Below are 10,978 nucleotides of genomic sequence, written 5' to 3' on the forward strand. Positions count from 1 at the left end.
AGAGTCTTCCATCCCTGGTCATCCTTGCTCTATTGAGGCCAACTCAGCTCCTCTAGCACCTGTCTGTCCTGCCCCCAGGCCAAGATCCTGGAGCACGATGATGTGAGCTACCTGAAGAAGATCCTGGGGGAGCTGGCCATGGTGCTGGACCAGATCGAGGCTGAGCTGGAGAAGAGGAAGCTTGAGAACGAGGGTGGGTGCCAGTTCTGGGGTAGGTGAGTGCTGGAGCCCATCCAGCCCACTCTGTCCATGACAGTCCCAGCATCTTTCCCCTCAAAGATCTTAGAGGACCATCCAGGTGGTTAGGATCATGGGCCATGGAGTCAGAAAGACCTAAGTTTAAGTCCTAGCTTGGCCACTTGCTAGTTGAATGACCCTGGGCCAGGTGCTTCACCTCCCTAGACCTCAGTTCCCCATCCATAAAATGGAGATAATAATAAGACCGACCTCAGAGAGATGCTGAGACACTGCATGAAATAATATATGTAGAATACTTAGATCAGCGCTTAGCACACAGTATTTAATAAAGGCTATTGAAGATGATGATGGTAATGGTGGTGGCGATCGCTTTCCACTACACCATCTCCCCCTTCCCCGACTGAAGGATGTATTATGGCTCCTTCATGCTGTAGGAGCCAGACATCTAGGCTCACCCGGACTCTCTGACCTTGACTCTTTCTGTTCTCAAGTGCCTCTCTTCTCTGGACGCTGAGCATGCCAGCTACATTTCCACCACCACACCTTAGCTCCTGCAGCTCTTCCAGCCTGGAGTACCCTCTCCTTACCACTCTGCTCCTTTTTGCATCTATACACCATCCTTGCCAGCACCCTTCTTCAAATTTCATTCGAGACCTTCCCATTTTGCTCTATTTTAGGTACCCTGTTAGTCTGGTCTCCTCAACAATGCAAATTTGTGGAACCCATTCAACATGCACTGCTACACTCATAGCTTCACACACACGCAGAGATGTCTGTGTAAGTGGGAAGGCTGTGGAGCACAGTGTTCTAAAAGATGGGTTTAGAGTGAGACAGATATGAGTTAGGGTCCTAGCTTTGCTGCCTATACCGTGTGACTTGGGCAAGTTCCTTTCCTTATTGGAGCCTCAGTTTCAACCTCTGTGAAACAGGATGGTAATAGTAGAATTTAAAACCTAAACTCCATCTTGTTGAACTCTTTAAAAAATGAAAAACACTCAGCACAGCGCCTGGAACATACCAGTTAATTACATATGACAGGTAAAGGCACGTGCATTCTCCAGGTGAGAAAACTAAGGCTCAGAGAGATAAAGTGACTCACTCAAGGTCACACAGCTCTTAAACGGCATAGTTAGGGTAAGAACAGGTTCCCTCTCAATGGGTCCAATGTTCTTCCAGCATTTCACAGCTGAGGCCTCAAGCAAATGGCACACACAGATACATAAGGTCCTAAACAGGAACAGTGTCATGCATGCTGAAGCCAGCTGCCAAAAATCCTTTCTAGAAAAAGGCAGAGTACGGCTAAATGAGTAAAAACAATGCATACCTAAAGAAGGAACTTTCTCATTTCTATCAGAGAGGGTGCTGGAGAGGGGCCATTACAGAAGAGTGTTTAGGGGCCAATGGAAGTAGCTGGACCACATGTTGCCCATCATCCAGCAGGTTAAGCCAGGCTCTTCATATGATGGTGGTCACAGGGATACTGAGAGCAGCAAGAGAGCAAAGCCCCAAGGTGCAAATATGTTTTAAGCCTCTACTTGTGTCACATTTACGAAAGCCCCATTGGCTAAAGCAAGTGACATGGCAGAGCCAGGATTAAAAGGGTAGAGGGTTGGACTCTGCCTCTTGATGGCAGAAGCAGCACAGCCTTTGCAAAGGGGCAAGCGTGCAGGAATGGGAGGAATTTGCAGCCATGTTTGCAATCTACTCAGGGGTGAGGTGTTCTGATTTTACAAAAGTACTCTGGTTGCTGTGAAAATGGATTTCAAGGGAGACAGAAGCCCAGATGAGATGGTGGTGGCTTGGACTGAGGCGGTGGCAGTGGAGATGGGGAGGCATGAAAGGCTTGAGAGGTATTTTGGAGATAAAATGGGCAGGAACTTGCTGAAAGGTCGAGGGTATTAGAGGGAGTGGAGTAAAAGGGGATAAAGGAATCAAAGATGACTCATGAGGTTTTGGTCTGAGCTACTGAGTGGTACCATTTCCTGATATGGGCAAGGGGGACCCAAGAGTTCAGGTTTTTTTTAGATTCCGCACGTAAGTGTCACCCCCAAGAGGGGATGTCACATAAGCCATTAGGTATTCTAGTCTGACTTTCAAAGGAGAGGTCAGAATTTGGAGGTGGACATTTGCAAGTCTTCAGCATACACACGGTGATTAAAGCCGTAGAATTGGATGATGTCGCCTAGAGGGCAGTGGAGAGAGACAAAGAGGAATCAAGACCTGCTTATTCGTTATTTATTGCTCATAACAAACTGCTCCCAAACTCAGCGGCTTAAACAAACAAACAAAAAGCATTTGTCGGGCTTCCCTGGTGGCGCAGTGGTTAAGAATCCACCTGCCAATGCAGGGGACACGGGTTCGAGCCCTGCTCCGGGAAGATCCCACATGCCGCAGAGCAACTAAGCCCATGCGCCACGACTACTGAGCCTGCGCTCTAGAGCCTGCGAGCCACAACTACTGAAGCCCGTGAGCCTGGAGCCCGTGCTCCACAAAAAGAGAAGCCACCGCAATGAGAAGCCCGTGCACTGCAACGAAGAGTAGCCCCCACTCGCCGCAACTAGAGAAAGCCCGTGTGCAGCAACAAAGACCCAACACAGCCATAAATAAATAAATAAATAAATAAATAAAAACAGGCAGCAGGCTAGATTTGAGCTGAGGGCCATAGTTTTAAAAAAAAGGGAAAAAAAAGCATTTGTCATGTCACACATTTTCTGTGAATCAGAAATTCTGGAGCAGCTCGGCTGAGTGTTTCTAATTCAGGGTTGCATGATGCAGGGATACATGCATGATGCATCTATCCCTCCCCCCAACTCTTCCCCCGTCTCTAAGTCAAGCCGCTGGCTGGGGCTGCAACACCCTGAGCTGAAGGGTCCACGATGGCTCATTCACGTGGGTCTTCACTAGAGGTGTCAGTTCCCCACAGCTGTTGGCCGGAGACCTCAGCTTCTCACTACATGGGCATCTTATTAGGGCTGCTTGAGTTTCTTCACAACACGGCAGCCGGCTTTCCCCTGAGCAAGTGATCCCAGAGAGACAGAAGCAGCAGAAGCCACATGATCTTTTTCTGTCACTTCTGCCACATTCTATTCATCTGAAGCAAGGCATTAAATACAGCCCATATTCAAGGGGAGAAAAATTGGGCTCCACCAAAGAGATAAGTATCAAGTAACCTATGAGCGTATTTTTTTCTTTTTTTTTAATTGAAGTATAGTTGATTTACAACTTTATATTTATTTATTTATGGCTGCTCTGCACGGCTTGCGGGATCTTATTTCCCCCACCAGAGGTTGAACCGGGCCCTGGGCAAGTGAAAGTGTGGAGTCCTAACCACTGGACAGCCAGGCAATTCCCTACAACATTATATTAGTTTCGAGTGTACAGCGTAGTAATTCAGTATTGTTACAGATTGTACTCCATCAAAAGTCATTATAAGATAATGGCCATAATTCCCTGTGCTATACAGTGTATCCTTGTTGCTTATCTATGTTACACATAGTAGTTTGTATCTCTTAATCCCATACCCCTAATTTGCCCCTCCCCCTTCCTTCTCCCCTTTGGTAACCACTAGTTTATTTTCTCTCCCTCTCTCTCTCTCTCTCTCTTTTTTTTTATGGAAAGGCATTTTATTTTAAATATAGCAGTGTATACATATCAATTCCAAACACCCAATCTATCCCTCCCCGCAACGCTTCCCCCGTCTCTAAGTCTGTGAGTCTGTTTCTGTTTTGTAAATAAGTTCATTTGTATCATTTTTTTTTAGATTCCGCATATAAGCGATATCATATGATATTTGTCTTTCTCTCTCTGACTCACTTCACTTAGTATGATAATCTCCAGGTCCATCCATGTTGCTGCAAATAGCATTATTTCATTCTTTTTAGTGGCTGAGTAATATTCACTAGTTTATTTTCTATATCTGTGACTCTGTTTCTGTTTTGCATATACATGTGTTTATATTATTTTTTAGATTCCACAGAGAAAGACAAGCACTGTTTCGTATTTTAAAACTACCACATCTGCCCTGAGGCTCCCCCTCATTGAGAGAAGGGTAAAGACAGACGAGCTGGCAAAGCTGATGAGACACGGTGGCCAGTGAGGCGTGAGGACTCTTGTGTCATAGAACCCAGAAAGGATTGTGTTCTAAGGAGGGAGAACAGTGTCAAATGCAGCTGAGAGGCTGAATAAACCAAGGTTAGGAAAGCATCCCTTGGGTTTTGTCCCATGGCTGTTGGTGGTGACCTTGCCACAAGCAGTTTCACTGGAATGTAAGGGCAATGGCTGAAGAGTGAATGGGAGGTGAGGCGTGAAGATGGCTAGTGTAGACAACCCTTTTGAGAAGTTTCGCTGTAGAGGGAATAGAGAAATGGGGTGGTGCCTGAAGAAGGCTGTGGGGCAAAGGGAGGAATGTTTTCAAGATAGGAGATACAACTGTGTTTTCAGGCTGATAGAAATGCCTCAGTGGAAAGGAGAAATCAGTGATGCAGAACCAATGAGGATTGAGAGCGTGTGCTTCAGGCAGGGTCCCCAGGGGACACACAGGGCACCCTCAAATTGGGTAAATCAAAGAGGCCTTCATAAGGGGACTGTTTACAGATGTGTGGGTGGGACACAGGGAAACCACAAGGAAAAGTGCAGTACCTGGACCTCGGGTTGTGAGCGATGGGGGCAGTTTCAGGAACCAGAACAAAGAGGGCCACCTGACAGGAGCTGTGACTTTCTGGGTTCGATCCCTGGTCGGGGAACTAAGATCCTGCCTGCTGCCTGGTGTGGCCAAAAACAAACAAATAAGCAAACCAACACGGCCAGCCTGTGGCAGCCTGCAGAGAAAAAACTGAGGGAAGTAAGACTCTGACCTCACCCTCGCCCACCATCCTATCTCCCACCTCTGCTCCCCACTGGCCAAACACCCCTGGAGCCAGAGGGCACGGAGTCCCATCAGTGTATCCGTCAAGTTGGCCTCCTGGGGGGCGCAGAGCAGTGTGGGGAGGGGAGGAGAGTGGCTCTAGAAAGGGAAAGGGAGCATGTGCAGCGTTGGGTGGGTGCAGAGGACCACGGAGGGCCTGACCTTGAGCGTAGGTGGCTCACACCCTCCCTTGTGTCAGCAGGTGGTAAATGCAGGGGCCTGGCATTGTGGGTTTCACGGTGGGAGGTAAGGGCTTTCATGTCTGAAGGTTCCTGTTTTCTGAATGAAGCATGAGGTGACGTCATCAACAGAGAAAACCACCGGGTGTGAGGAGAGAAGATGAAAGATGTGCGTCTCTCTGCAGGGGGCGGTGAAGCGAGCATCCCCCAGAGCTGCTACAGGACTGCTACAGGACCTGGGCAGGGCTGCCGGCCCTCCCGGGCTTTGTGGTCAGGATTTAAAGTGTAACTGGTAAGGGTACCTGTCTCCAGCACACTCAGCTGGCAGACTTGGAGAAGGCACAAGACAGGGTTCATCCAGGGCTGCGACTTGGCAAAGGGAACCCACAGCTGCAGGAGCGGGGGAAACCGAAGACCTTCTGTTGACATGCCAGGTAGATAGCTACCCGCGCCCGTGGACATTATGCAGTCATGGCTAGCAGTATTTGCCTACAAACAGAAACACAGGAATGGACATACTTAAATAGCGATGCACGCTTACACACTCATGAACATCTGTCTGCAGGCAACCACCAAGTGCATGTGGGCATACCCTTCACTTATGCATGTGGTAATCCCCCCACTGCATGGACACAGATGCCCATGTGTGCAGCTGTCTACATGCTAATACACAACCAGCTTCATGGATTTGAGCAGGCATTCACATGGGTAAACATACACACCATGCAGGATGCAGACACATAGGTCCACACACAGACCCAAATAAAAATGTACCCATTGAAAGAGGCCTACGTGTCAGTGGAGATACATACATATGTATGATGAAGTACTCTCTCAGGTAGATGTCTTACATTTGACAGCAGCTTAGATTTGTTGAGAGACGGTGCCCTGTACTCCCTCTTGTTACCAAGGATAAACTGTTTTTGAACTAGCTAAACCTAGTCCCTTCCCTTGTGTACTTGATGCCATCCACGCTCATCCCTTCAAGGACACCACATCAGTGATTCTCTCCACTCTGTCCTGTAGCATCACCTCCTCTCGGCTCAATCATTCCCATCAACGTGCTGTTTTTTTCTTCCCAACTTACAAAGGCACTCTTTTTAAAAAATAATTAATTTATTTATCTTTTCATTTTTGGCTGTGTTGGGTCTTCGTTGCTGCGCACGGGCTTTCTCTAGTTGTGGCAAGCGGGGGCTACTCTTCGTTGCAGTGCGCGGGCTTCTCATTGCGGTGGCTTCTCTTGTTGCAGAGCACGGGCTCTAGGCGCGCGGGCTCAGTAGTTGTGGCTCCTGGGCTCTAGAGTGCAGGCTCAGTAGTTGTGGTGCACGGGCTTAGCTGCTCCACAGCATGTGGGATCTTCCTGGACCAGGGCTTGAACTCGTGTCCCCTGCATTGGCAGGCAGATTCTTAACCACTGCACCACCAGGGAAGTCCCCCAAAACACTCTTGACCCGTCTCACATTATCGGCATATCCTTCCCATGACAGCAAAGCTCCTTGAAATGGTGACCTTTGCTCACCGTCTCTGATTCCTCTCCTCCCTTTCTTTCTTGGACTCCCTCCCAACCAGGCTTTCAGCGTCAGCATCTACTCCCACTCTTCTTGTCAAGGTCACCAGTCGCCAAATGCAATCGCCAATTCTCAGCTCCTTTTCTGTGACTTCCTGGCAGCGTCTGAAGCCAGCTGAGCGCTCTGTCCTTGGAACACTTTCTTATCTTGGCTTCTGGGACACCACACTCACCTGGGTCGTCTCCCACCTCACCGGCTACTCCTTCGCACACTCCTTTGCTGGTTGCTTCTTGTTGCCCAATATCTAAATCTTGAGGCCCCGAAGCTCAGTCCTTGGTTCTGTTCTCAGCTCTGTCTCCACTCACGCCCTTGATGATGCTGTGCACCTGTACCTCTAACTGCAGACACATCATCTCCCCTCAGAAGTCTAACAGGCATCTGGAAGATTCCATATTCAAGAACAAACTTCTGATCAGAGCCTTCATTACACTTTAGCTCCTCCTCCCCTGAGACCGTGAGCCTCTGGAGGGAAGACATTTGTGTCTTGTCATGTCTTCATGCCCAGCACATACTACCAGATAAACATTTGTTGGATGAATGAATGAACATGAGGACACAGAGTGAAAGGGGGAGGCTCAGGCTGTGAGGGTGAAAGGTATTAGACTCATGGAATTTCTGAGCTGAAAGGAACACCTCTACAAAAGGGCAGAAGCAAGCTTCCCAAGAAAGCAGACCTCACCGGAAGTGGAGAGGAAGGGGAGAGCATTCCAGGCATGGGGTGCAGCAGGGGCAATGGCCCAGAGGCCAAAATGGGCGTGGCTTCCTTGAGGGGAACAGTGGGCAAGTGGGCAATTTGTGAGAAGTGAAGATCAGAGAAGTACTGGGTTGGCCAAAAAGTTCATTTGGGTTTTTCGTAAGATGTTCTAGAAAAAAGCAAACGAACTTTTTGGCCAACCCAATACATTGGAGCTCATCCAACTACTGAAAGGGCTTAAAAGCCACGCAGAGGAATCTGGACATTAATGTGTAGTCACTGGGGAGAATTTCAGGTTGTTGAGCAAAGCAGTGATGAAGGAGACCAAAGGGGCTCCAGAATTTCAAGTCTAGTGTTTCCTAAGTACACAGGCTAATTTTAGATGTCCCGTGACCATGGCGATAACTAATATAAAACCACACGATGAGAATTATTCTCTTTTTAATTCTTTTGATTGTATTAAAGAGTGTTAGTATGATGCTAGTATTTAATTCCCATAAAGGGGTTATGTATTAATACCTGCCCTTTTCTTCAAACAAATAAATAAGTCTTGGGCTCGGGGATTTTGGGCAGGCAGTAGTATCCAGATGGAATTTAATAGCGTTTGTTTTGTCTTTTGTTAAATGTACTTTTATCATTGCACATAGGTTATGGCAAATGATACTCTTAGTGATAGTTTCTTTTCTCATTCATCACTCATTAAGTAAAGATTTAGTGAGCCAGGCACTGTTCTAGGTGCAGGGGATACAGCTGTGAACAAGACAGACCTAAATTCCTGCCCTCATGGAGCTTCCATTCTGGTAGAGGGTGGCAGCCAATAAACAAAATGAGCATGTACAGTATATGGTGGAACACTGGGGAAAAGTTGTATGGAAGAAAACAGAGCAGGGGAGGAGGACAGTGACTGCTGGGATTGGGGTTTCAATTTTAACTGGGTGGTCAGTGAAGCCCCCCGAGAAGATGGCACTGAGCCAAGACCTGAAAGAGGTGGAGGAGTAAGGCCTGTAGCTCTGTGGGGGAAGAGTGTTCCAGGCAGAGCAAACAGCAAGTGCAAAGGCCCTGGGGTGGGAACGTGCCTGGAATGAGGAACTGCAAGGAGGCCAGTGTGGTTGAAGAAGGGTGAGTCAAGGCGGGGGACTTCCCTGGCGGTCCAGTGGTTAGGACTCAGCGCTTTCACTGCTGTGGCCCTGGGTTCAATCCCTGGTTGGGGAACTAAGATCCCGCAAGCCATGGAGCACAGCCGAAAAAAAAAAAAGAGTGAGTCAAGGGGGAAAAAGTAGACTCCTAGGTCTGAAAGGTACCTGGGGGCCAGATCACGTAGGACCTTTAGACCATTAGAAGGGCTTCAGCTTTGACTACGACAGGGGGTCACTAAAGGGCTTTGATCAGAGAGAAGGACATGACCTGACTTAAGATTTAACAGGATTCCTCTCTCTGCTGTGCTGAGAATAGACTCTAGGGAGTCAAAGGCAAACGATAATGGTCGTTAGGACCAGGATGGTCACATCGGAGGTAACATCTAACTTCGGATGTATTTTGAAAATAAAGCTGATGGGAACTGCTGACAAAGTGTATGTGGGGTGTGAAAGAAAGAGAAGAAAGAATTCAACATGGCCTGCGTGGCTTTTGGCCTGAGTGGCTGGAAGGATGGAGGTGCTGTTACTGACATGGGGATGAATGTGGTGGGTTTGGGGGTGACGATCAGTTTTGGACATGTCACGTTTAAGATGCACAGTGGACTCGCAAGGAGAGCTGGAAAATGGGCAGTGGGATATATGAGTCCGGAGTTTAAATACATATATTTGCATTTAATAAGTCAGTTGATTTAAAGAAAACAAATAATAGAGGTAGTATATGCATCTGGCAAAAATCATGAAAGAAGTGCAGGAGTGGGTGACCTTGGGGGAACACTACGGCAGGCAGACAGAACCCAGAGGCGTCACTGAGAGAGGAGGGCGTGTATGGCGGAAGAAGAGCTGACCCTCCCCTCCCCCATCTCCTGTCACTTCCATTCTAGGGCAGAAATGTGAGCTGTGGCTCTGCGGCTGTGCTTTCACCCTTGCTGATGTCCTCCTGGGAGCCACCCTGCACCGCCTCAAATTCCTGGGACTGTCCAAGAAATACTGGGAAGATGGCAGCCGGCCCAACCTGCAGTCCTTCTTTGAGAGGGTCCAGAAACGCTTTGCCTTCCGGAAAGTTCTGGGCGACATCCACACCACTCTGCTGTCAGCAGTCATCCCCAACGCGTTCCGGCTGGTCAAGCGGAAACCCCCATCTTTCTTTGGGGCATCCTTCCTCATGGGCTCCCTGGGTGGGATGGGCTACTTTGCCTACTGGTACCTCAAGAAAAAATACATCTAAAGCCAGGCCCCGGGCTTGGTGTCTGACTGTTGGTGTCTCTGTCCTGTGTGATTCCCAGTGAGCTCTCAGTAACGCACCGTCTCATGCACACTTGGACAGCCCCTCCCACCCCTTGTTTGGAGCAATTCTATCGTCAGTCTGAAAACATTCCATAGTTTAGGAGTAGATGTTGCCACTGCCGTGAGTTGAGGCCACGGTTCTACTGAAGGAGAGAAAGAGTGAGTGGGAGAGAGAGAGAAAGAGAGAGAAACAAACAAAAACACGAATGCCTTTTTTTTTTCGATTCAAGGTCTCAAGATGGAACTGTGGGGACTGGTTAGGATCCAAGGTGAGTCCCAGGTCATTTCATTCACCAGGGCCCAGATTCTGGGAGGTGCTGGGGGCTCGGAGGGCCTGACCCCCGCCTCCCCTTCCCTCTTGCCCAGGGAACTCTTCCACAGGACAAAGCCAACATCAAGACTTGACTCTTCTAAGAGCTACCTCCAGGTGGGGCTGGAGACCTGGAGACCCCACAGGAGGCCCCTGAAGACTGGAAGGGGCTTCATTCTCCTCCTGGAAGTGAACTGAGACAGCACTGGCTGGGCCAAGGCAGTGACTTCCAGCCACAGGCCATGTCTGGGGCCGACGCCATGAGCACACCCTCCCATCCCCTTCTTGATTTGGCCAGTGTGCTCGGTCGGGCACTTTACTGGAAGTCCCTGAAGGCAGTGTCCATCCTCCTCTTCCCACCCGGAGCTGAGTTTTCCCACCATGTGAGGTGGACTTTCAGGAAAAGGCACATTGATCTTCTCTCGGAAGTTCAGCCCTGGCCGGAGCGCAGGGGTGGGTCTGGAGGTGGATGTCCCTCCTCCAGCCTCTGCCAAAGCCATCTCTGTTAACGTCTGCCTTCCCCTTCACTCTCGGGGCTCCCCCCACGCCCTACCATGCCATGCAGGGGGGTTTCTGCGTCCACGCTGCCCGTCCTTGCAGCGTCTCACTTCCCTGTGCCTTTTGCATGTTGGGAGAGGGTCTGGGTGTCACTGCTGCTCATGCTTAGAAAACACTGAAAGCCCCCAATAAAAAGCATCAAGGAGGA

General features: G+C 49.1%; 1 protein-coding gene across 5 annotated transcripts in view; it reads left to right on the forward strand.

Moving 5' to 3' along the window:
- The window catches only part of GDAP1L1 (ganglioside induced differentiation associated protein 1 like 1), a 32,950-nt gene extending 21,972 nt beyond the window's left edge, over positions 1-10,978 (forward strand). For 4 of the 5 annotated variants that reach the window (XM_067708203.1, XM_067708205.1, XM_067708201.1 and 1 more), the window contains 3 exons: positions 79-211; positions 9,560-10,231; positions 10,329-10,978. In XM_067708203.1, coding sequence (XP_067564304.1) covers positions 79-211; positions 9,560-9,903 — 477 coding nt within the window. In that variant the 3' untranslated portion in view covers positions 9,904-10,231; positions 10,329-10,978. The remainder of the gene's footprint in view (positions 1-78; positions 212-9,559; positions 10,232-10,328) is intronic. The other variant, XM_067708202.1, reaches the window with a different exon arrangement.

The sequence above is a fragment of the Pseudorca crassidens genome, chromosome 15 (genome assembly GCF_039906515.1).
Source record: "Pseudorca crassidens isolate mPseCra1 chromosome 15, mPseCra1.hap1, whole genome shotgun sequence".
NCBI classification, from domain to species: domain Eukaryota; kingdom Metazoa; phylum Chordata; class Mammalia; order Artiodactyla; family Delphinidae; genus Pseudorca; species Pseudorca crassidens.